The sequence below is a fragment of the Hemitrygon akajei genome, unplaced genomic scaffold (assembly GCF_048418815.1).
Source record: "Hemitrygon akajei unplaced genomic scaffold, sHemAka1.3 Scf000052, whole genome shotgun sequence".
Classification (NCBI taxonomy): Eukaryota; Metazoa; Chordata; class Chondrichthyes; order Myliobatiformes; family Dasyatidae; genus Hemitrygon; species Hemitrygon akajei.
The window spans coordinates 5,326,280-5,352,900 of record NW_027331938.1 but is presented as its reverse complement, the minus strand read 5'-3'; the positions used below and the strand labels follow the sequence as shown (position 1 = coordinate 5,352,900).

Sequence of the window (26,621 nt, the reverse complement as noted above, 5' to 3'; positions counted from 1 at the left end):
TTTGAACTGTGCATTTGATCACTCACCTATCAGCTGAGTGGGTAATTCAGATAAACCTTGGCCGATGTTCATGTATTCCTGTGGATCAGGACCTGTTTAAATATAAAACAAATCCATGGAAACAGAGCTAAAATAATTAAAATAACTAAAATGTTTATCTCAATGTGTCTTTGTGTTCAGTGCGTGTTTTTAACATACCGAGTTCCTGTATTTCCCTCAGTATTCTGTCCAACTTCGGTAACTCAGTCCTCCACATCAGAAAGGATTCCCACATCGCCCTCCGGGCCCGGGAGCCTTTGCCATTCACCAAACTGAGGAAGAGTCTGGAACTCTCTGCCCGGTTTCCCTTCTCTGTCAGTTCAGTGACTTTCTACAAAAGGAAACAATGGACTTATTGTGGAGCAGACAGACAGACATGGAGAATGTGCAGGAAAGTATCTGTTCATGGCCCCGGTAGTTTCAGAATAGATGCAGTCACTGGGCTGTTGCCTCATCCTCTCTGGGTTCAGTCATTAACAGAGAAGCAGTAACTGAAGGAAATTCTAAATCAATAGTGTGTAAGAATAAGGATACACTGACACTCTGCGGTAGATGCAATGTGATTAATTTCCTTGATCTGTCAACGTGCAGCATTACATCAACAAGATGTGACAACAAGAACGGAAGAGGGGGAGAGAGAGAGAGCAAAAACAAATGGATGGCGGGCATCACTGAATCGTGGCTGACAAAAGTTTATAGTTGGGTGCTTAAATCCAAGGATAAATATTGAATCGAAAGGATACGCAGGTAGGTGAAAGTGTTGGGTCGAAACTGCTGTCATTAAAAATGAAAAGTCCTGAGAAAGAGGTGATGTCGGATTAGACGATGTGGTAAAATGACCCTGATGGAAATTATATACAGGCGTGCTAACAGTAGCCAGGATGTGGGCTACAAATTACAACGGGGGAGAGGAGAGGCATGGAAAAAGGTCAATGCTAAAATTGTCACGGGGAGTTTCAATATGCAGGTAGTTTGGAAAATCAGGTCGGTGCTGAATCCCAAGTGAGGGAATTTATAGAATGCCTATGAGATGGCTTTTGAGAGAAGCCTATGGTTGAGCCCACTATAGGAAAGGCGGATCTGGATTCTGTGTTGTGTATTGAACCAGATTTGATTAGGGAGCTTCAGCTAAATAAACCCTTAAGAGGCAGTGATCATAGAATAGCAACATTCAGCCAGCAGTTTGAAAGGGAGAAAGTAAAGTTAGAGGTATCAGTGCTACAATAGAATAAAGGAATTACCTCGGCATGAGAGAGGAGCTGGGCAAAAAGTAAATTCGAAAATGACACTAACAGGGACAATGGCAGAACAGGAATGGCTGAAGTTTCTCGGAGCAATGCAGAAGGTGAAGGACAAATGATCACAAAGATGAAGAATTATTCTAAAGGGAGGATGATCAACCGTGGCTGACAAGGTAGTCAAAGCAGCACAAAAGCAAAGGAGACGGCACAGAAAATTACAAAATATAGTAGAAAGCTGGAGGACTGGGATGTTTCTACAAACCAACAGAAGGCAATTCAAAAACCGTAAATAGAGAAAATATGAACTATGAAGGCAGGCTCGAGAATAATGTAAAATAGCTTACCAAAACGTCCGTCTGATATATGAAGATTGAAAGAGAGGAGAGTGGATATTGGACCACTGGAAAATGACAGTGGAGAGGTACTGTCAGGGGACAAGAAAATGCCGGAAGGTATTGGTCGGCATTTTGCGTCAGTCCTCACTGTAAAAACACGAGAACGTGCCAGATATTTGAGGATGTCAGGTGGCAGAAGTGAGTGTATTTGCAATTATTGCGGAGAAGGCGCTTGGTAAGCTGAAAGTTCTGAAGATAGATGAGTCCAGATCAACTCACCCGATTGCTTCTGAAAGAGGAGGCTGAAGAGATTGTGGAGACATTAGTAATGATCACTCAAGAATCACTAGATTTTGGAATGGTTCCGGAGGACTGATCATTTTAAACTGTAGGCCAGTTAGTCTGATCAGCGTTTGGGAAGATGTCAGCAGTCGATAATTGAGGATAAGGTTTCGGGGTATTTGGACGCACATGATAAGAAAAAGGCCAACATCCATGGAAGGGAATCTTGCCTGACAGAACTGTTGGAATTTTTTGAGAGAACAGCATGCTGGGTCGACAACAGAGAGTCAGTGCAAGTTGTTTACTTGGACTTCCCGAGGACATTTGACCAGGTGTCCCACATGACGCCGTTTAACAAGGGCCGAAAGTAGGACAAGAAAGACACTGGCATGGATAGAGGATCCAAGATTTTCTCCAGACAGATTTGTCTGACTGACAGGAAGCACAGAGTGGGAACAAATAGGGCTTTCTCTGGTCGAATGTTGGTGACCAGTGGTGTTATGCAGTGGTTGGTTTTGGGACAGTTTCTTTTTCCGTTATGTCAATGATTTGTAGGCTTTATGGCCATTATTGTGGGCGTTACGAAGATATGGGGAGGGAGGGTAAGTGTTGAGAAAGCAGAGATTTCGCGGGAGGACATGGACCTATGAAAAAATGGACACATCAGTGGCAATTGGAATGTAGTATAGTGAGGTACGTGGCCATATACTTTAGCAGAAATAATGAAGACGTAGACTATTTTTGAATCTGGGAGAAAATTCAGAAATCAGAGTTGTAAAGAGTCTCTGGAGACCTGGTGTAGGATTCCATGCAGTTTGAGTCTGTTCGGAAAGGCAAATACAATGCTAGCATTCATTTCGAGAGGATCAGAATATAAGAACAAACACTGGCCAGACCGCACTCGCATATTTTGATCCCCTGATCAGAGAAAATATGTGATGGCGTTGTGAAAAATCCAGAGAGGAATCTAAACGAACAGAACCTGTGATATTAAACCAGATTTTGATGGGAATGGATCCTGGATGCACCTGTAATAGCTGGAGTGTGAGAGGATGAGGGGGGAATCTAATTGTAACCTGTGGAATATCGAAAGACATTGAGAGGATGTGGAGATGTTGTTTTTACGTGGGGGAGTCTAGAACCAGACGGAACAGCCTCAGATTAGAGGAACGTCCATTTGGAACAGAAATGAGGATATTATTTAGCCTAGGAGTAGTGAATCTGCAGAATCCATTGGAACTGACAGCTGTGGAGACCAGGTCATTGAGTATATTTAAAACAGGTGTTGTTATCTTCTTGACTCGTCTGGTCAGCAAAGTTCACTGGGAGAAGGCAGGAGAATGGGGTTGAGAGGGATAGTAAATCACCCATGATGTAATGGCGGAGCGGAATCGATGGGCCTAATGGCCAATTGTGCTCTGATGCCTTATGGTCTCATGATGTATAAAGACAAAAGAAGATTAAGGAATGTCACTGCGGCTGTCTTATAATGGAGATGGTTACTGCCTGACACTCATACCGTAAAATGGTAATGACTTCCTGAATACAGGCATGGGTTTCCTGATTAACTGAGGAATTATGAATTAAACATTGAATAGTCTTCAAGCAACATACACCTATGATGGAATTAAGGTAACTGAATATGGATGGGCTTAGGACATTGCTCTGAGAAATAAGAGAGGCAGCGTTTAAGGGTAAGCACAACATTGTGGGCCGAAGGGTCTGTACTGTGCTGTACTATTCTATGTTCTATGTTCTGTGTCCCGGATTTGAATGATTGATCTCCTAGAACAGATATCAGTAGGGAATAATGGACAACAATTATGAAATAAATCAGCATAATTCCCTGATGGCCCACTGCACTGTAAAATAATCCCTCAGTTTCACTGCTACCAGGTCTGAGGAGTTACAGTTGTGAAAGAAATTTAACCAGTAAAGCAGATGTCTCCAGATGATGAATTTATAGATCAGCATCATATTTACAGATTACCTCTTGCCTTTGGATAATGCCTGTGTGATTCATTACAGACAGCGCCAATGAATCCCAACGAGAACAGAGTTACTCACGGGTGTAACACACTTGATTTTCTAATACCACTCATGGCTGAATAGGTCAGATCTAGGACAAGACAATCACTGTTTGTGAGCTCCAAGGAGAGTGACCTGAAATGGTGTGTCCCTGTCTCTCATTAGTCAGATATTCAGCAAGTTAGCAGTTGTTTTTTTGTTTGCCCCTTCCCTTTCAGGGAATCCTATTGATCTTCTTCCCTTTCAGGACAACCTGTTGATTTTTTTGGGATCATGAGATATCAGCAAGTCACCAGATTTATTTTATGTTTTGTGCTTTCTTCTGCCCTTTTAGATCAAACTATTGATGTTTGTGGTCATAAGATATCAGCTTTGTGCGTGATCTTTCACATCTATTCAATCTCAGAGATTTTCGAGGAAGTTACCAGGAAAGTTGATGAAGGCAAGGTTGTGGATATTGTCTACATGGACTTCAGCACGGTATTTGACAAGGTCCCGTACAGGAGGTCGGTCTAGAAGATTCAGTTGCTTAGCATTCAAGATAAAGTAGTAAACTGGATTAGACACTAACTTTTTGGAAAGAATCCGGAGTGTCACTATAGACTGTTGCATTTCTGTTTGGCGCCTGTATCTCGTGCAGTGTCACGGGGATCGGTGCTGTGCCTGTTGTTGTTTGTCATCTATATCAATGTTCTGGATGAAATTACGGTTAAGAGCATCAGCAAATTTGTTGATGACTCAAACATTGGGAAGGAGCAGTTGACAAAGAGGTTGATTACAAGAGCTTGCAGTGAGGTCTGGACCAACCGGACAATGGGTTTAAAAGGGGCCGATGCAATTTAATGCTGACAGGTGCAAGATGTTGCACTTTGGATGGACCAATCAGGGTAGATCTTACACAGCGACCGGTAGAACAAAGTGATCTGGGAATACAGGTACATAAGCCATTGAAAGTGGCAGCAAATGTTGATAGGCTCTGAAAGTAAGTTTCTTAGCGCATTATCCTTGGTAATTGAAAATATCGTGTACAATATGATGTTGTATAAGACGTTGGACAGGCCTAATTTGGACATTACGTGCAGTTCTGCACACCTACCTGCAGGACAGATGGAAATGTTTGAAAGAGTACAGAAAAAAACATTACCAGAATGTTAGCTGGACTGGAAGACCTAATTTATAAGAAAAGAGTGAACTGATTAGGACTTTATTCATTGGAACATGAAAGATTGAGCGGAGATTTGATAGAAGTGTACACAATTACATTGGGATATAGATAGGATAAATGCAAGCAGGCATTTTGTACTGAGGTAAACAGGTACTACAACAAGAGGTTATCACCAAAGGGTGAAAGGTGAAAAGTTCAAAGGGTACAAAAGTGAAACCGGTTTACTCAGAGGGTGGTGAGAGTGTGAAACTAGCTAGCAGGGAAAGTAGTGCAAGTGGTTAAGAGAATTCTGAATAGATGCTTGCGTAATGAGCGTATAGAGCGCCATGGCCCGGTGCAGGTCAATGGGAATAAGTAGATTCTGTAGTCTGGCATGGAATAGATGGGCCAAAAGGCCTGTTTCTGCACTGTACTTTGCTGTGACTATGACAAGTCAGCCACACATTGTTTGGGAACTCACGGAACCAAGACAAGCTGTGGTTAGCTGGTTTCCCTCCCTCAGGTACCGCAGTGAAACCGGTTGGCCCAATTGACAGTTTAATACTCATCCTGGATTAATGAGATGAGGTGAAGCTACCCGACGGTGCAGCCAAGATTTGAAATTAGTTTCAGACCGAATGCCTTTTGGAAGTCCAGATATGCAGCCACTGCTCTTACTTCACACTGATAAATACAGCAGGTGATACAAGAAAAGGTGATGCTAAACCTGCAGTTCCCAGTGCTCCCCACCTGAACAACTGAAACCAGATCTGCGAGAGACAAGTCAGAGATCAAAGTCTCCATTCCCAAGTCGATCTCCTAAAACGTGCAGGAGATTAATGTTGATCACTATTCCCTCTGATACCAGCAGATCAGTGACAATACACGAACTGCACTCACCTCATTTTCTTCTCTGCTGAAATGTCCCTCCTTTGTCAACATCCAACCGAGTCTCTCAACCTTTTCTTCAATTGCTTGTTTGAGTCTGTCTCTGTAGAACTTTGTCAGTTGGTACAGTCGATATTCCGCCCCCTCTGCCAGGAGGTCGGAGATTGTAAACTCTGGCTCTGTGAATATAAAAAGGAAAATGTTGGCTTGAACTCAGATATCCCTCGTCTCCACCGCTCTCACCCAACTCAGCAAAAAACCGTGTCTTGAACCTGCCTACAGATACAAAATTGGATTAATTCTCCATCTCCAACACCATCACACTGACCACGGAGTCCCCCTACGGCTGTGTGCACAGACCACTGTTGTTCACTCTGCTGACCCACGGCTGTGCTGCAACACACAGCTCGAACCATATCATCAAGTTCGCCGATGACACGACCGTGGTGGGTCTCGTCAGCAAGAACGACGAGTCAGCTTACAGAGAGGAGGTGCAGCAGCTAACGGACTGGTGCAGAGCTAGCAGCCTGTCTCTGAATGTGAACAAAACAAATTTCTTGGTGTTCATCTAGCGGAGAATCTCACCTGGTCCCTCAACACCAGCTCCATAGCAAAGAAAGCCCAGCAGCGTCTCCACTTTCTGTGAAGGCTGAGAAAAGTCCATCTCCCAACCCCCATCCTCATCACATTCTAAGGTGGTTGTATTGAGAGCATCCTGAGCAGCTGCATCACTGCCTGGTTTGGAAATTGCACCATCTCAGATCGCAAGACCCTGCAGCGTATAGTGAGGTCAGCTGAGAAGACCATCGGGGTCTCTCTTCCCGCCATTACGGACATTTACACCACACGCTGCATCCGTAAAGCCAGCAGCATTATAAAGGATCCATGCACCCCTCATACAATCTCTTCTCCCTCCTGCCATCTGGGAAAATGCACCGAAGCATTCGGGCTCTCACGGCCAGACTATGTAACAGTTTCTTCCCCCAAGCTGTCAGACTCCTCAGTACCCAGAGCCTGGCCTGACACCTTACTGCCCTATTGTCACGTATATTATTTATTGTAATGTCTGCACTGTTTCGTGCACTTTATGCAGTCCTAGATAGGTGTGTAGTTTAGTGTAGTTGTTGTGTGGTTTTTTTTCTTTTCTTCTGTTGTTTTTTTACATAGTTCAGTCTAGTTTTTGTAATGTGTCATGCAACACCATGGTCCTGAAAAACGACTCATTTTTACTATGTACTGTATCAGCAGTTATGGTCGAAATGGCAATAAAAAAGTGACTTGACTTGACTTGAATCTAACACTTGCCTTAAAGCCTACCCAACAATGTTCTAGGCATTACGTAATAGAAGGACCACATTTAATATAAACCAGTCCATCCCCCATCTGACCCATTCACCTATTTAAATTTGGATGGGCATAAACGTTGGGATTGTTGGTAATATTCGCTTCCCAGAGATACTCTCTCCATCCTGGCGAATACATTGCCCCTGATTCACATCCCGGAAACACTCTCCTCATCTGGACAGCTGCATTTCCTCCAATTCACATCCTGGAAATCCTCAGAGCAGGTAGTACATTTCCTGTAGTGGGGTAACGGCTGCCCAGTGCACCACATGTACCACACCCACACATTTTGCCTCTCCTCTGACCAACCCTCCAACAAGGCCTCACCTTTACCCTCCACCCTGCCGCATTCTGTGAGCACATCACACTCATATTTCACTCACCCACTCCTTCTTGGGGACTTGACAGTTCTGTGTTCAATGGGCTTCCGAGCTGACAGGCAGTCGCCTCACTTGTGCCGGTTCCAGTGTCCTGATCGGTGTCTCTGACGTCACTGTCTCTGGGCTGAATTTTCTCCTCCTTCTCTGCGGCCGGACCGCATTCCATTGGGACATCGCTCTCAATCTGACCCTGCGTTGGTACCTTGCTTCCCGTGTCCCGATCATCTTCCCTTGACGATCTGCCTGGTAAAAACCTCTTCAGTACGTTCCATACTAGTTTCAATTTTCCACATGAAATAAATAATGAATTGCACGTTATACAAGTATGATTTAGATCTGAGCAAAACTGATTCAGATTGCAATGGAGCCGAGACTCTGGCTGACCAGATTTGGAGTGGAACTGTGCTGGTTAATGTGACCCGTACACCCTGTCAGGTGACCATCCCGATAAGCCGGTGACTGGACACATTTACTCCCAGTAAAATAGTAGGATAGGCACGGTAATACCAATCACAGCAGTTGAACGCACGGATGACCACGAGATCATAATGCACCGGTGTCCGGTGATACTGGGAAATATCACTGTGATTATCTTCCACAAGCTAAAATCTCCCTCGGTCACTAACTGTCCAGTAGTCTGTGTCACACAAAGGTCAGCAACGGGATTACACACGGTCCAGTCTGCTGGATCACACGTTCTCCAGTTGCTTTGTCACACGAGGGGCTGGAGACTGGACAAGGGGACTGGAGTTGCTTTCTCCAGTCCCCTTGGTCACCGACTGACCATTCCCTTTAGACGCACGTCGTCCGGTCCCCGGGGTCGCAGGCTGACCATTCCCTTGAGATCTATGCTGTCCTCTCCCCTGGTTCCCATCTTATCCCCCACCTGCTGATCATCATGTAACAACTATGCATGTCATTGGCAAAGTCTTGGTTATAGAGCTTTGTGTGTAGTTGCAGTTGCTAATCTATAGGATGGAGGTGATGAAGCTGGAAAGTGTGAAGTGAAGAATGAACACTACGGTACTGGGCTAGGGTGTTGTTTTTTGTGTTATATGGTTGGGCTGGGGCAGCTTGCCCTGGAGCTCAGGAGCTTGAAGGGAAACCTTACACAGACACTCACACATACAGTAATCGGGTGCAGATAGAATAGATGGTCATAGTCTTTTTCCCTGGGTAGGGGAATCTGAGACTCGAAGGAAGAGATTTCAAAGGGACCAAACGGGCATTTTTTCACGTGGTGGCTGAAGGGTATAAATTACATGCATCCAGAGGAGGCCGCAAACACAAATAAAATTACAAAATTGAAAGCATGTGGGTAGGAAAAGGGGGAGAAGAAGTTTACTAGAGAAATTTGGGAAAACTGCAGGAAAATGGGACATTCAGATCAGCATAAACTATATGGGCCAAAGGATCCGTTTCCAGGCCGTAACATCTTTTTTATTCCAACTGGAATCTCAGATTTGAGCACAATCACATTGTCTACAGGTGACACAGACATTTGGTCATTGGTTATGCCGGGTTTCCCAGCCAAGATCCTGGGAATTTAAACTCAGGTAGAAGATCATATCAAGAGGGAAATATTTAGAAACTCAGGTTCACCATTTCTCCACAGCCCAGACATTCACTGGGGTGTTAAAACTCCGAAGCAGATCACAAATGTATCTACAATGAGCTGCCTCCTGATCCTCAGCCATTCCCAGCACCGGCAATGATCTCCGCTCCGCTACAGAAAACAGATTTCGGTGACACCCCTCCTCCATTGCGTAGCAGGCAAGAAAAACCAGGGGGGAGTTGGTAGCTTTCCTTCCAAAACCTGAAATGCTGTGTTAACATAGAATCTCGGAAATCCCGGAAATGCTTCTATCATCTGCTTCTGAATTTTATAAATGAAAGTTGAGGATGTCTTCAATATCAGGGTCTGTCTGGAGGTGAAACGGACCCTGACCCTGAACATTTACATAAACCACAAGATCGCTATCACATTCCTGTCTGTGTTTCACTCATGACCACCTGATTCAGGAGCCCCTGCTCCTTTCACTCAGCTGAAGCTTTGTATGATGAGCGGAGTGATTCGACCATTACTGGTGTCAGGTCCCTGCGCTGGAACTGTTGGATTGATCAATTACTCAAGGCCGCTTTACCAGTGGGATAAATGACACTGCTGGATGAAACTTTTCTATGCCCTGTTAACACCTGTGTCAGTTTTTTCATCTGAACTATTGCGTACAAACTTGACAAAAGTTTAATTCAAAGATCCCTGTGATCATACCTTTGTCCATTCTGATTCTGACTGACGATTGTTGATTGTCGTCGTCTTGTTTACACTTTGGTCGCTCTGCAGGACAGCGCCACCTGCTGGTGAGGCTCTAAATTTCACAACAAGCAGACAGTGAGTCAGAGAGTGCGACTACTTTGCAAATATGACAGTATTTCCATCCCCTGCAGCATTTGGCATGGGGACCAAACATTCCCTGTTAGTAACCACTTCCACACCATATCTGTCCACTGATGCCTGGCGCATCTACTGACAGAGTCACAGAGCAATAAAATCCAAATTCAGAGCGTTCAACCCAATGAGACAATGCCAACCACAGTGCCCACTGAGATGGTCACAATTTCCTCTGATGGGGCCATCTCCCTTCTGGCCTCTTCACTCCATCTACATACCCCAACTGCTTTTTGAATTATGCAACTGCACGTGCCTCAGCCACTTCCTCTGGCTGTTTCCTCCACATGATCCCCAACATCTGCATTAATCCGCTGCTGATCAGATTGGCTTTGCAATCTCTTTACCAGCCCCTGTCCATTTAGATCCCCTAGATGCTACGATAATCTTCTCTGTGAACAGCAACTACTAACGTTGTGCATTCTGCGAACTTACCTGTCAAGTAATCCTTGTGCAACCGCATCCAAATCATTGCAATGAAATAACGAATATCAAAGGTCCCAACTTGTAGCCTCACGGCACAGCACTAATTACTCGCCTCCATTGCGAGGAGAAACCTTCAACCAGCACTCTTTGCTTGCTACCTTGAAGCTAATTTTGAATACATCCAATTTGCTCTCTCTGGTCAGCATGGGACCTAATCATCGGGGCCAAGCTGTCATGTGACACTTTGTCAAAGGCTTTACTGAAGTCCCATGCACAACGTCCATTGGAACCTAACTTTGAATTTCCACCTCTGCTTAATGTCACCTTCACAGGTTCTGACAATGTAATTAACAGAAAAGTACTTGATGAGGCCAAGGTATGTCAATGTAAGTTATGGGTTGCCATGTGCTCATTAGGACTGAATAAAATGCAGTGTTGGGATATTTTGCTTTATAAATGGTCTGTTCTCTGCAGAGGCCTACGCGACGATATATTCGAGGGTAAGTATATCACTGCAGATTGCAATAGCCAATGGGATCAAGGGCATGTTGCTGCAGTTCATGGTAATTCCACATTTCTACAATCACTACAACACGACACACTTGGGGCTTCTTATAAAGGGAGGAAATTGTCAATGCATTTTAAGATGATTATAACGTAACAAGGAAACATCAGAACTAAACAAAAGCTTCTTCAGATGATGCAGCACCTTCAAATGAGCAAACACTCAGAGAATGTGAGTGACTGTAAAGAGCTGGGCTTCTGAAAGCACATTACCAGACCTGGAGTGATTGCAACTTGGTCTGACCGAGGCATTCCACCTATTTCGTACCTTCCTTTGTAAAGATATGTAATGTTTACAGGACCAGAGTTCGAGTGAATGAGACTCACCAAACTTTCTCCTGACTGAATCAATGAAAACTCTGAGTCAGAGGGTTCTCTTCAGTTGGTACTCTCAGTCCTCGGGCTGGTTCACTTGTCGCTGTTCCCTCGTTCTCATTCGTGGCTTCTTTCCAGCTGTGGGCTTTTCTTCCAATAAATCTCTCACCGCAGGTCTAACTTTAACCAGAGAGATAATGAAGCACATTAACAATACAAAGGAGAAAAAAATATTTCTGCTCAATTTTTTCAAAAGCGAATCTCACTGAAATTTAAACGCTGAAGACAAATAAAAGAATCTCATGGAACAAATCTCTAATTGTCCCTCACACGTCACAAATCCTGATACGGGATACGAAGGACTCATCATTCAGTCATGATAAGATATCAGAGCAGAATGAAGTGATTCAGTCCATCGAGTCTCCTCCATCATTCAATCATGGCTGATTTTTTTTCCGCCCCAATGCCATATTCCTGCGTCCTCTTATAAAGTGCTGGAAACTCGGTACAGCAGATTGCATCTGTGGAAAAAGACACTGTGGAAGACCCAGTATCAGAACTGGGATTATCCAGGATGATGCGTGATATGCTGAACGCTTAATTGCGCAATTTGGCCCAGATCTCATCCTTGCTCATACTTATAATGGGGGAGGTACTACACACAGTGTTCTGAAAAGGTAGTAAAAGTGATTATCGGGGCATTAATAGTGATCTTTCGAGAAACGAAAACGAAAAGCTCTTGAATTTATAGTAAATGGACCGTCTAGTTATTCGCGGCTCAATATTAGTTCTATATCGTTCAGCACCTGAGCGTCTTTGCCTCACAGTACGCTCCTACGGACAAGGCGAAACTATTATTAATTTTTCTTGCGTTATTCATTACTATTTCCTGGATACCAGAGAGGCTCCCGGTGAAACTGTTTTGTCCACTCTATTGACTTTTAACATCTCCTCGATAACAGGAAGCACGATAATGTACCATATTCAATCGTGATTAATATGCATAGAATGTAACGTGGTTCGGTCTCCAATGTTCCCTCTAATTACTATTTCTGCAACTACATGGATCAACCATTGCTCTGAGCCGGAAATTTTCACACGGACTGAGAAAAGCACAACATCGTAGATGTGTCCTCTTTTGTAAAATGCATCTATGAATATTTTAGGATGAAGACAGACAAGAGAAAAAAAAACATTCTTTTGATTTTACTTACTAATTAAAGGACAGGATAAAAATGCAGTACAACAAAGAAAAACGTCCAGGTTTCATAAACGTTTGTCCGGCAGTGTTTAATTCCATCTGCGCTGCAACAAAGGCTCCGTTCGTGGGAGCATTTTGGTTCCGCAGACTAAAGTCCCTTCCCGTACTGAGCATGCGCGATATTGTCAGCGCGTTATCGGAGCTGTGAGCGGGGCCTCGGAAACGGACCTGCCGATGCTGCAGCCCTGCGGTACAACGGGATCACATGACGGGTGGACGGTCTCCCACGTGACTCGGTGACTCCGCTCCTCGCCCCTCACACGCTGCCCGACACCACCCCCCCCCCCATAGCATTTCAAACATCATCTCATAATTACACTGGATATATTTTAAAATTTCCCTCTGCATCTTCCCCGTCCACATCCCTCCGCCCCCCGGGTCACAGTTACGGGTTTGAATCCCATCCCGGTCCGGCACACATTTTAGACCCAATCCAGAATTGTGCAGGTTTTATTTAAATCAGTCTATGTTTCTATTCACATTTCCCCGGCCTCACTGAAAAGGAACACTGAAACATCAAGCGAGAAGCAACAGGAGGTGGCCATTCAGCCCCTCTAACCATCAACAAGATGGCGGCTGCTCTCCCATCTCAGCCACATGTTTCTGCCCGATCCTCATTTCCTCCATCCCTTCCGTCTCCACACATCTGCCGGCCTCTGTTTTATGTGAGGACGATCACCGAGTCTTCACCGCCCTCTGTGGTGGGGATTTACAGAAATTCACCACCCTCGGAGTGGAGAAATTTCCCCTGATCTCAGTCCCGGACAGTCCACCCCCTTTTCCAGAGACTGGGATCCCTGTTCAACCGGTAATGATGTTGTGCATTTCAATGTGTTCACCTCTCAGTCCTCGATTCTCTAAATGAAAGGGTTATCACATTTGATCTTTCTTCATATGATGACCTCACCACTCCAGGGATCAGTCTGATGAATCTTTGTTGCACTCTCTACAACAAATACTCTCTAACCTCTTTGTTAATCCTCCATGGAATTCCACCTTCCACCTTCCCACCTCCCCCTCACCTGGATCCACCTCTCACTCCCCAGCTCTTGCCCCATCCCCACCCCTCACCTCTTTTCTCGGACTATCTCCCGTCCACTCTCAGGCCAGAGGGAGGGTCTCGGCCCGAAATGTTGACGGTCCATTTCCCTCCACAGATGCTGCCCGACCCACTGAGTTCCTCCGGCAGTTTGTTCTTTGGTCTATATAACCCGTGTTAGTATTGGGGTGGGGCAGGATTTTACACCATATTCCAGGTACAATCTCAACAAAGTCCAAATAATCGTTAAAGTCATTTTCATTCTTATACCTGATAACTCTTACAATAAATACAATGTACTTTCTACCTCCCTCCCTAGTCACTGCACCTCAGTCCCTCATTACTTAACGCACAGATGGTGCAGAAGAGGTTTACCAGGATATTGCCTGGATTAGAGGGCATGAGCTATAATGAGAGGTTGGACAAACTTGGGTTGTTTTCTCTGGAGCCCTGCAGGCTGGGGTGAGACGATGGAGGTGTATAACATTATGAGAGGCAGAGATAGAGAAGACAGACAATATTTTTTATCCTGGTTAGACATGTCTAATAGAAGAGGCCATGTATTTAAAGTGAGGGGGAGTAGTCTGAAAGGAGATGTGAGGGGCAAGTGTTATTACCAGAGAGAGTGGCGGGTTGCTAGGATGTGTTGCCCGGGGTGCTGGTTCTGGCAGACACAGCGGTGACTTTTAAGAGATATTTAAATCAGCACATGAGTGTGAGGGACGTGTGGACATTGTGTTGGCAGAAGGGATTAGTTAGCCATTTGATTCCTAATTTAATTAGCTGAGCAAAACGTTTTGGGCCGAAGGGCCTGTTCCGGTACTGTACTGTTCAATGTTCTGTGTCTCTTGTCAAGAGGTTTCAGGGAAACTGAGGTAAAAGGAGTGAGTTGGAGAAACAGGTCAGCTGGAGCCCAATGTGGGAACTGTGAGATCACCCACTTCTGTAGCAGAAACAAATATTGAATTTATTGCCAAGTGCACAATATGGGAAGGTACAGGGACAGAGAAACACTGACTTGTAGCAGCATCACAGGCAAGTACATTCAGATGACAGATTATACAATTCTGCGCCATTATCAATATAGAAATACGTTTTATGTCATTAACAATATACAAATATATATGTTGTGTCAATAATCATAAATATAGATTTTCTGTCATTAACAATGTACAAATATACATTTTTTTCAAGAGCAGTCTTGAAAATGTTAAATTTGTTCCCTCAGCCAAGTTGTTGACACAGTTTGGAAACGACTGGGCTCCAAGCACCGGTCCCTACAACACCCACGGGAACACCACGGGGACTGCCAACACAGATGCCTTGTGCAGGAAGGCACAGAGTCGACTGTACTTCCTTAGAAGTTTGGCGTCATTCAATGTCTGTAGTGAGATGCTGAAGATGTTCTATAGGTCAGTTGTGGAGAGCGCCCTCTTCTTTGTGGTGGCATGTTGGGGAGGAAGCATTAAGAAGAGGGACGCCTCACGTCTTAATAAGCTGGTAAGGAAGGCGGGCTCTGTCGTGGGCAAAGTACTCGAGAGTTTAACATCGGTAGCTGAGCGAAGGGCGCTGAGTAGGCTACGGTCAATTATGGAAAACTCTGAACATCCTCTACATAGCACCATCCAGAGACAGAGAAGCAGTTTCAGCGACAGGTTACTATCGATGCAATGCTCCTCAGACAGGATGAAGAGGTCAATACTCCCCAATGCCATTAGGCTTTACAATTCTACCGCCAGGACTTAAGAACTTTTTAAAAGCTATTATTAATGCTTTTTGAGATAGTGATTTAGATGTATATCATATTTTTTACTGAGTTAAGTATTGTATGTAATTAGTTTTGCTACAACAAGTGTATGGGACATTGGAAAAAAGGTTGAATTTCCCCATGGGGATGAATAAAGTATCTATCTATCTATCTATCATGCAGACCCAAGAAGGGTCTGGTTATTCATTCTCTTTTAACACCAAGACACCAGAAACAGGAGCAGGCCACTCAGCCCGTTCAGTTCATCCTATCATTCAATAAGACTCAAGACCAGTTCATTCTTGCCCCCCAACACGACTCCAAACCACTTTGCCCGGACCATCGGCCACACTTGCAGATCAACAGTGTGCCGGTGTTTGCCTCCCAATGTGGTGAATCCCTCTGCTCGCCTCTGTATCCTGTCCGACCCCTCTCACACCATCTTCATCCTTTCAATAATATACCCCTTCCCCCCTGTCAATGGGCTCCTTCCCCATCCTGCTCCTTGATCCCCCAAACAACCTCTCAGACTCACCCCCCTCTCACACCATCTTCACCCCCTTCCCCACTGTCAATGGGCTCCTTCCCCAGAGACAAACAACCTCTCAGACTCACCCCCCTCTCACACCATCTTCACCCCCCTTCCCCACTGTCAATGGGCTCCTTCCCCAGAGACAAACAACCTCTCAGACTCACCCCCCTCTCACACCATCTTCACCCCCTTCCCCACTGTCAATGGGCTCCTTCCCCAGAGACAAACAACCTCTCAGACTCACCCCCTCTCACACCATCTTCACCCCCCTTCCCCACTGTCAATGGGCTCCTTCCCCAGAGACAAACAACCTCTCAGACTCACACCCCTCTCACACCATCCTCACCCCCTTCCCCACTGTCAATGGGCTCCTTCCCCAGAGACAAACAACCTCTCAGACTCACCCCCCTCTCACACCATCTTCACCCCCTTCCCCACTGTCAATGGGCTCCTTCCCCAGAGAAAAACAACCTCTCAGACTCACACCCCTCTCACACCATCTTCACCCCCCTTCCCCACTATCAATGGGCTCCTTCCCCAGAGACAAACAACCTCTCTGACTCACACCCCTCTCACACCATCTTCACCCCCTTCCCCACTGTCAATGGGCTCCTTCCCCAGAGACAAACAACCTCTCAGACTCACACCCCTCTCACACCATCTTCACCCCTTCCCCACTGTCAATGGGCTCCTTCCCCAGAGACAAACAACCTCTCAGACTCACACCCCTCTCACACCATCTTCACCCCCCATCCGCACTGTCAATGGGCTCCTTCCCCAGAGACAAACAACCTCTCAGACTCACCCCCCTCTCACACCATCTTCACCCCCTTCCCCACTGTCAATGGGCTCCTTCCCCAGAAACAAACAACCTCTCAGACTCACCCCCCTCACACACCATCTTTATCATCTCAGTAAAATTCTGCCAGATCACTCACTCTGCGAGTAGCCTGAATCAAGCCAATGGGCCGAGCGGTCTCCTCCTCTCTGTCAGCAATACATTATAATCCGGCCACAGAAGTCACTTCACGTGGAGGGAAATGTAAATAAATAAAAAGGCTGGACATTTACTTTGAGATTTGTTCTGTTTTGAATGGGAGTTTGAGGACGGGAGCGGAAGTCGGTATCAGCAGGTCCATCTCTATTATTGGGTGTAAGCAGTGATTGATATCACTTCTCACCAATGTGAAGAGGGTAACACCTCTGTTGACTGTCGGGTGGGGTGGGTGGGTCAGGTAGCTGTTACCTTAGCCGGTAAAATTCAACCGTCTCAGCACCAGTGTGACGTAAGGAAGTGCACACGTGACGTCAGATCCTAGTGTGGGGGAACTCACACGTGACGTCAGGCACGATGGGACGCAGAGTAATATCAAATCCCAGTGTGGGGAATGTGAGTGACTTTAAAGAGCTTTGATACTGACAGCACATCACCTGACCTGGAGTGATTGTAACTGGTCTGACAGAGGCATAACTGGTACTTCTAGGCACTTTCAGTCTCATCCCAACTATTTACTACCTTCCTTTGTGCAGGTATGTAATGTCTAAAGGACCAGTGTTTGAGTAAATGAGACTCACGAGACTTTCTGCTGACTGAATCACTGGAGACTCTGAGTCAGATGGGTTCTCTCCAGTTGGTGCTCTCAGTCCTCGGGCAGGTTAACTTGCTGCTGTTCCCTCGTCTTCACTCGTGGTTTGCCTCCATTTGGGGCATTTCTTCCAATAAATCTCTCACCTCAGGTCTAACTTTAATACAACGGGTTCGACGGACTCGGAGTCCGCTGTGGTCGGGGCGCTTTCACTGTGTGCTGCGTCTGCGAGGCTGGGTCTGACGGAGCTTTCATTGTCTGTGAAGCTGAGTCCACAGGCGCCTTGGAAGTCCATAGCGGGGGTAATCCCTTCTGCCGACTGCGTGGGATGACGAGTCTATCGGGACCCTGAGGACTTGTGGAAACTGTGTCATGGTTTCTTTCGAACTTAGAATCTTTTATCATCTTTGGACTATTTTTTACTGTGCCCATGGTTTTTTTTTTAATCAATTATGGTATTGGCTGCACTGTTGTAACCATACGTTAACTGTAACTATGTGGTTTTGTGTAGGTCTTGTAGCTTTAGTTTTTGGTTTGTTGGGTGGTAGAGTTGGTCTCCTGACTTGGTGTGTCTGAGTAGTCTTGCTTTGTCTGGTGGGTTTGGAGCTCCTTTCCGGGGAAACACATTAAGATCGTAGCGCCTTCCGGTTCACAGTCCGGTCCATGTTCCTTATTCCAGGTTTTCCCCAGTTTCTGTTGAGGAAGCTGATTCTTGTCCATACCCCCTGTCTGTATCCCTTCCCTTCACCTTCCTCCTGGAGCCTGCGTCGCCTGGAGCCTTGCCTTGCCTTGAGCCTTGCCTTCACCGCTGTCAAGTCCAACCACCGGAGCAAGATAAGGAACTGTCTTTCATTGTTTTCAACTGGAGTTCCAAGGGTTTGCCCACCCCGATGTAACACTCACTGGTCTATAATCCCCAGGATTAAACCCATTGGGTTTATTGATGTGGCACAGAGCGACTGAGCAGAACCCAAGTGCAGGACACCGGCGTGGAGATTGAGTTGGGGATGCGGGCGCAGGCGTGAACGTTGGACAGCAAACCGGAGGAATCTTGGCACGGAGCTCTGACATGGAGTCGGTGACGGGGTTTTCATGGAATATCTTGAGACTGGAGTTGAACTTAGAACAAACAGTTCTAAGCAGTCGAGAGACAAAGTATCACATGGGAATAGACCAACAAACTGGCAACCTGTGATCGTGTCGCCATCGTATTTATTTCACAGTCTCTGATGAAAACCAGGTGTATGGTAATTGAGTAAACTAGCAGCAATGGAGATCTAATGACTGAAATTAGGGCATAATTAGGGAGAAAGGAGCGTTAAAGGGGAACAGCCAACCGGAACCATGACAATTGAATTATGGAACAACATTTGACAGCCTCCAATCATGTGTTACTATCCCTGTGGCCAGAGAGGATACAATGATCATTGTCAATGCCCCGTAACCTCCCCCCTCACTTCCTGTAGTAATGTGGTGTATATTGGTAGATTGAACATCTCTTTCTTAATATTGCCATGCTGCTATGCTATCATCACAATCACTGTCCACCTCATTGGTAACTGAAGCAAAGCATTCATTAAGCACCTCACCTATCACCGCATCCTCCAGCCACGTTTCCACCTTTGTTCCTGAGTAGTCCTAGTCCTACCCTCAATCTATTCACCCTCCTCTTCTTCACCCACATGTAGAATGCCTTGGGTTTTCCTTCGTCCTACTTCCCAAGGACTTCTCAAGTTGCCTTCGACCTCCAAGTCGCTTCTTAAGTTCCTTCCAGGATACCATATAATTCTCTAGAGCCTCGCTTGAATGTTGCTCACTGTACCTAAATAAGGCTTCCTTTTCCCTCTTGCTGAAATGTTCTCATCCCTTGTGAACCACGGTTCGTTTATATAAACATTCTTTCACTGTGTGTGGAACAAATCTACCCCAAACCGCGTTCAAGTGTTCCTGAAACAAACTTCACAGTTCCATCTGGTATTTCCCTTTGAGAATGTTTTCCCAATTTACACCCCCAAGATGCTTCGAATACCATTGCAACTATCCATCCACTGGTTAAATACTGCTTCGTATCGTCTGCTACTATCCTTGTCCATGACAATGATAAAAGTTGGGGTGTTGTGGTCTCTATCTCAAAAAGGTCACCCATCGTGACATCTGTCACCTGACCAGCATCATTGCCTCATACTAGATACAGTATGGCAAATCTTCCAGTTAGCCCATCCACATACCATGTCAAGAATCCTTCCTGGACACACAACACATTCTGCCCCATTGACACATTTTGGAACAAGGAGGTGGGATCAACATCAGGAAGGTTGAGATCAATAATGATAATAACCTTGTTGTTTTTGCACCTTTCCCAAATCTGCCAAGTTATCTGCTCTCATTATCCCAGTGGCTTTGGGGGAGGCCTATAGAATACTCACAGAATGATAGCTCCCTTCCCTTTTCTGACTTCCACCCACATTGATGTCCTCTGTTTATGTAACTGTCATATGATTCCTAATTAGTAAAGACAATTCTCCGCCTTTCACCCCCCCCCCCCACCCCCCCATATGTATTATGAAACAAGTAAAACCTGGAGCATCAAACACTAATCCTGCCCTTGTAACAGTCCGGTCTGTGTAATGGTGATAACATGTACCATCCATGTTCTAAGTTACTCGTGTTCTTAATACATATTGTATTGAATTAAAGACATTTCCAACTGACTACATGATGCCCTGTCCACATCCGATCCTTCCACAGTCTCTGTGAACTTCGCATCTACCTTTATATCAACTCTTCTATTATCTGACCAAACACTCTGGTTCCCATCCCGCAGCGACTGAGTTTAAACTCACCCCGGCAGCTCCAGAAGTCCCGGCTGCAGGGACATCTCAAGTACAGATATAACCCATGCCTTTGGTACAGGGCCAAATGGGAACATAACTTCATTATAAAACCCAAATATGCTTAATCACAGGTTCGTAGGTTCTGACAATTTATTAGCAGAAAAGCATTTGATGGCGACAGGGTATACAAATGTAAATTATTGGTTGGCATTTGCTAGTTAAGACTGAAATGTGGTGCTGGGACATTTGGCTTCAAGAGGGTTTGCGGAGGCTTGTGCGACAACATACTCGAGGGCAAGTATATCGTTGCAGCTTGCAATAGACAGAGGAGTCAATGACATGTTGCTGTAGTTCATGGTGATTCCACATTTCTGCAATCACTAGAGCAGGAGAAAACTGCGGCCTCTTATAAAGGGAGGAAATTCTCAATGCATTTTGAGATTATTGTGACCTAACACAGCCAAGCAAGGAAACAAGCAGAACTGATAAGAGTTTGAAATGAGCAAACAATATGAGGGAATGTGCGTGGCTTCTCAGAGAAATTAGCAAATCTGCAGTGAGTGCAAATGGGTCTGACAGACGCATACTGGTATTCCGAGGCTTATTCAGTCCCACTCCAGCTATTTCCTACCTTCCTTGGTACAGAAATGTAATGTCTAAAGGACCAGTGCTTGGGTAAATAAGACTCACCAAACTTTCTCCTGACTGAATCAATGGAGACGCCAAGTCAGATGGGTTATCTCCATTTGCTGCTGTCCGTCTTCGGGCTGGTTCATTGTTGCTGTTCACTCGTCTTCAGTTGTGATTTTCTTCCTGTCGTGGGCTTTTCTTCCAATAAATCTCGCAGGTCAGGTCTATCTTTAACCAGAGAGACAATGAAGCATGTTACTCATACAAAGTAGAACAAAGAAGTAAACTTATTGGAACTTAAACTTGAACTCATATATAATGATGCGAGTGAAGAAATCTGTAACTGCCCCTCACACTTTCCAAAGCCTGACATGGGACACAAAGAAACACACACAAAATTGCTGCAGGACCTCATCACACCAGGCAGCATCTGTATGTCGACTTACTCTCTTCCATAGATGCTGCCTGGCCTGCTGAATTCCTCCAGCATTTTGTATGTGTTGCTTGGCAGCATCTGAAGATTTTCTCTTGTTTGTGATGGGACACAAAGAACTCATTACTCAGTCATGGTATAAGATACAAATCATAATGCACAGGAGTAGAATTAGGTGATTCGGTCAATCTAGTCTGCTCCAAAGTCAATCATGGAGATTTTCTTTTCCCAACACCGTATTCTTACTTCCCTGCTATAGCACGCAACCTATTTAGCAATCCAGAACATGAATATACCCAACGACAGCCTCCACCACCCTCTGTGGCATCGAATTCCACAGATCAACCAACACTTGGCTAAAGTAATTGCTCTCATCTCAGTTTTAAAGTGAAGCTTCTTTATTCTGAGGCGGTACTCTCAGATCCCAGACTCTCCGTCTAATCAAGACACCCTCTCCATTCCCACTGCAACCAAACTTCCTGTCATTCAGTCGGTGTAAATAATCACCCCTGTCCTAACCCGCCAACCATTTGAACTCCACTGAACACAGGCCCAGGGCCATCAAATGCTCCACATGCATAATGCTTATCATTCCTCGGATTATTCCGGCAACAAAGAGCCCTGGGAGAGCTGGTGCTTGAGATACAATCTTGGGATGGGGGCTCCAGGAATATGGAACTGTCAGTGTTTGGGCTTCAGTCTCCGTTGGTGCTTTTACAGATGCGGCTGGATGTTCCTCCTTCCGCAATGAAGCAGACGTCTCCGGGGGCTGGATCTTTGTAGCGTGAATCTGTCAGTGTGAGATGTGGAAAAGATGTGCGAGGCTCTGGGTGCGGGCTGTGACCCTCTGAGGTTGCATCCTGGGATACCACACATGTCTGGACCCAGATAAAATGAATCAGGGAATCAAATTGTCCGCGTTTATGAGATGTTGAGCGAGTATTTCTGTTCTGTGCTCAGATGTTTGGTTCTGAAGTTCCTTTGGAAGCAAAGCAGAGAATGAGTTCCCATTCCATCTCTCACAGGGAGAGGCTGTGATTAAATACCCTGTTTTGTGTTTGCACCGGTAGAAATAGGCCGGGGTTTCAGAACTGAATTCACATTTGGAAATTCCCCCTCACTCTCACCTGTCTATCTGCCAGTGGAAGTCAAAGAGAAAGATAGACTGAAGATGCTGAAGATGTTCTATGCTGAAGATAGAACAGAACATGGAACAGTACATCACAGGAACACAATAGTGTGCCAAACCAGCTGAAAAGTAAATCAAACCCCCCCAAAAAAAACTACACTACATTTTCTGTGTAGCCATGTACATTCATATACAAATCAATGGCATGAATAGTAAATTACAGAGATCTCAACACTGACACTCACATCCCACTCGTCACAGACCTCCATTCGTTACATTCATCCCCCTCTCCTTGTTCTCTAGCCCGGTGTGAATCCACCTCGCCAGGCCCCTGTGAATCCCACGTGACCGAACCTCCCCGATCAGCTGCCATGCAGGATCTTGTTACAGACTTTACCAAAGTTCAGATGAACAACATCACTGCCCAACTTCACCTAACGCCCTACTTCATTCTTAAATAATCTCCAAAATACTTGACAGATATGATATCCTATTGGAAAGTGTTGACTGTAATTTCCCCATAACCAATGCCCAACCGCCCGGGATTTCAGCTTCACTGCAGACTGAGAAAATTCCGATCCCAGCTGCAGAATTACCAACCTGGACTGTAGCCCGCATACTGCCAATTCCATATCATCAGAGTCACCAGCCCAATATTATCACCCATACAAAGACGCCTAGGTGCCGGCAATTTGCCGTGGAGTTCCTGCCATTTCCGATTCACAAACTAAGGTGGAATTGGAACCTAATGACCCTCTGCCGGGGCCGGTGCTCAGGCTGGTTCCCCGGTCTGTATAGAGGATGCGGCTACACTTCAGCCTGACACCAGCAGCTAAACCGAGCACATTTGATCTCTATGTCATCGCTGTGTGGGATCTTGCACAGCAGAGCGGGCTGCCATGTTTCCTGCAGTGCAGCAGGAACAAAATGTAAAATTATAAAGTAGAAAAAGCTGGGAGCTCAGTACATCAGACTACGTCTCTGAAAGGGCAAATGGTGGAAGACCCAGTTCCAGAACTGAGACTGTCCAAGATGCTGCCGATCTGCTGAGCGTCTCCAGTATTTTCCCTTCCTTACTTTAAATTTCCTGCAACTGTGGTATTTTCTCCCTCTTCATTTTAATGCACAGATAGTAACTGATTGCCACCCTGAACTGTAAATGCCACCCCACCCCAACCACTCTGTTAGTTCTGAGTTCATTCTGACCCTGGTGTAACACATCCCATACAGCCAATGCTCACAGCATCCTTTCCTCCCACTATCATTCTGTTACATTTGCTCCCGAGGCCACTGTCTCTACGCTGAGAGGCGGTGACCACAGAGCGATAAAAACTGCAACACTTGCTGCAGCTCTGACGGGCCGTTACCCTGGAAACAGAGGAAATGGCTCACTGAAAATAACCGAAAAAGGAAATAACAAACTCAACATCAGATGCTGTGAGTTCCGTTATGACAAAGATTAACAGTGCAGCCATTTTGTAACGGTGAATCTAAAATTGAAATGGTTGCTTTTACCCTGTCACGTGTTGTGTCCAACTAAACCTCTGGTATTCCTAGCGAACAATAACTAACTAACTAACTAACTAACTAACTAAATAAACAGACAGGCACACAAATAAATAAATAAATAGAAAGCTGCAATACTAAACTTCACAATGAAGACAAAGTTAAGAAGAGAGATTGTTGAAATATATCATTGCGGCATTGGGATACAGGCTGGACAAACATTGAGCAAGCAGGTTGATATATATATATCATTGAGCTGGTGGCATACAGGCAGGACAGAGATTGAACTAGAAGGTTGATATATATCATTGAGGTAGTGGGATACAGGCTGGACAGAGGTGGAACAAGATGGTTGATATATATATCATTGAGAATGATTTGTTTTACCGAACGGCCTCTTCCAGTGTGCTGGAAATATGTAAAACAATTATCGACCCCAGGCGTCGATCCAGGTGGAGTTTGGATCCGATACCGGGCCGGGTGATGGAGGTAAAATTCACCAGGTACATCTTAATGGATGGGTTCAGTCTCGGCATCACCACCTCATCCCGCTCCTGGGACCAGAACACCAGGGGCTGAGCATCGGCTCATCTCAGGCGGTTCGGTGTGAAGGTCCCGTAACCCGGACCGACCACGACAGTTTGTATCCAGGAAACGGGACGAGGCCGCCAGTTCGAGAAAGTTAACGGGACTCTCTGCCCAACATGAGGTTCCCCGCCCCCGGGATCGACTTCAGTACTCACCGATGGGAAATTGTCGGTTGCGTTCAACCCCAGTGACCGGCCTCAATACTGACCGATGAGAACTTTATCAATTTGTCCAGAGAGCAGCGAGATCCGCCCACCGGCTCCCCACAGACGACCAGCTTCAACAGAGAACGGAAAGAAAACCCCGCCCATCCGGAGACTGTGAGAGCGGGGGCGGGGCCTCGGAAGCGAAAACCTGAGATGCTGCAGATCTGCGTTTGAAATGGGAGCGAGAAACCGGTGACTCTGCTCCTCGCCCCTCACAAGCTGCCCCACCTACCTGCCGCATTCCCCACATTATTCCATATTTACACCAGCTACATTTTTATTGTTCCCCTCTGTATCTTCCCCGTCCCCATGGCTCCATCTCCCGATTCAATAAACCCTCCGGTAGTTCCAGGTAACAAACACCGATTTCAGTATCAACTCAGTGAGTCAAAAATACGTCAAAATGAAGACAACGGCAGAAGAGAGATTGTTGATATATAATCGTTAATGGGATACAGGCTGGACAGATGTTGACCAAGATGGTGTATATATATATATCTTTGTGGTGGTGGGATACAGGCTGGACAATGGTTGACCAAGATAGTTACACTTACATCCTTCATATACATGAGTAAAAAACTTTACGTTTCCGTCTAAATATGCAATGTGCAATTTATAGTACTTTATAATAAATAGTATGTTCAACAATAGAACATAAAATACGATTTTGTCAGCATGAATTAATCATTCTCATAGCCTGGTGGAAGAAGCTGTCCCGGATCCTGTTGATGTCCTGGCTTTCATGTTGCGGAAACACGGGGAAATCTGCAGATGCTGGAAATTCAAACAGCACACACAAAATGCTGGTGGAGCACAGCAGGCCAGGTGGCATCTATAAGGAGAAGCACTGTCGACGTATCGGGCCGAGACCCTTCGTCAGGACTAACTGAAAGGAAAGATAGTAAGAGATTTAAAAGTAGCGAGGGGAGGGGGAACTGCGAAATGATAGGAGAAGACCGGAGGGGGTGGGATGAAGCTAAGAGCTGGAAAGGTGATTGGTGAAAGTGATACGGAGCTGGAGAAGGGAAAGGATCATGGGACGGGAGGCCTAGGAAGAAAGAAAGGAGGGGCGGGGGGAACACCAGAGGGAGATGGAGAACAGGGAAACAACTGCATATGTCAGGGATGGGGTAAGAAGGGGAGGAGGGGCATTAACGAAAGTTAGAGAAGTCAGTGCTCATGCCATCAGGTTGGAGGCTACCCAGCCGGTATATAAGGTGTTGTTCCTCCAACCTGAGTTTGGATTCATTTTGACAGTAGAGGAGGCCATGGATAGACATATCAGAATGGGAATGGGAGGTGGAATTAAAATGTGTGGCCACTGGGAGATCCTGCTTTCTCTGGCAGACCGAGCGCAGGTGTTCAGCGAAATGGTCTCCCAGCCTGCGTCGGGTCTCACCAATATATAAAAGGCCACACCGGGAGCACCGGACGCAGTATACCACACCAGCCGACTCACAGGTGAAGTGTCGCCTCACCTGGAAGGACTATCTGGGGCCCTGAATGGTGGTGAGGGAGGAAGTGTAAGGGCAGGTGTAGCACTTGTTCCGTTTATAAGGATAAATGCCAGGAGGGAGATCGGCGGGAAGGGATGAGGGTACGAATGGAGAAGGGAGTCGCGTAGGGAGCGATCCCTGCGAAAAGTAGAAAAGGGGGGGAGGAGGAAAGATGTTCTTGGTAGTGGGATCCCGTTGG

At 45.7% G+C, this 26,621-nt stretch overlaps 1 protein-coding gene across 1 annotated transcript; it reads right to left on the bottom strand.

The window, feature by feature from the left end:
* Window positions 1-23: 23 nt before the first annotated feature.
* LOC140721185 (uncharacterized) lies at window positions 24-24,991 on the bottom strand. Its single transcript, XM_073036046.1, has 8 exons — window positions 24,876-24,991; window positions 21,125-21,292; window positions 11,448-11,615; window positions 9,954-10,050; window positions 7,685-7,954; window positions 5,970-6,136; window positions 199-370; window positions 24-127 (listed from the first exon to the last, which is right to left on the bottom strand). The coding sequence occupies exons 4-8, from the start codon at window positions 9,961-9,963 to the stop codon at window positions 69-71; spliced, it is 678 nt and encodes a 225-aa protein (XP_072892147.1). The 5' UTR covers window positions 9,964-10,050; window positions 11,448-11,615; window positions 21,125-21,292; window positions 24,876-24,991; the 3' UTR covers window positions 24-68.
* Between the last annotated feature and the right edge of the window lie 1,630 nt (window positions 24,992-26,621).

Excerpts from the sequence above, each read along its gene's own strand:
- LOC140721185 (XM_073036046.1), bottom strand. Across the intron at positions 6,137-7,684 it reads AAGTCCCCAAGAAGGAGTGG|AGCCAGAGTTTACAATCTCC; the intron begins GTGAGTGAAATA and ends TTATATTCACAG. Across the intron at positions 128-198 it reads GAGGGAAATACAGGAACTCG|CTCTGTTTCCATGGATTTGT; the intron begins GTATGTTAAAAA and ends TAATTATTTTAG.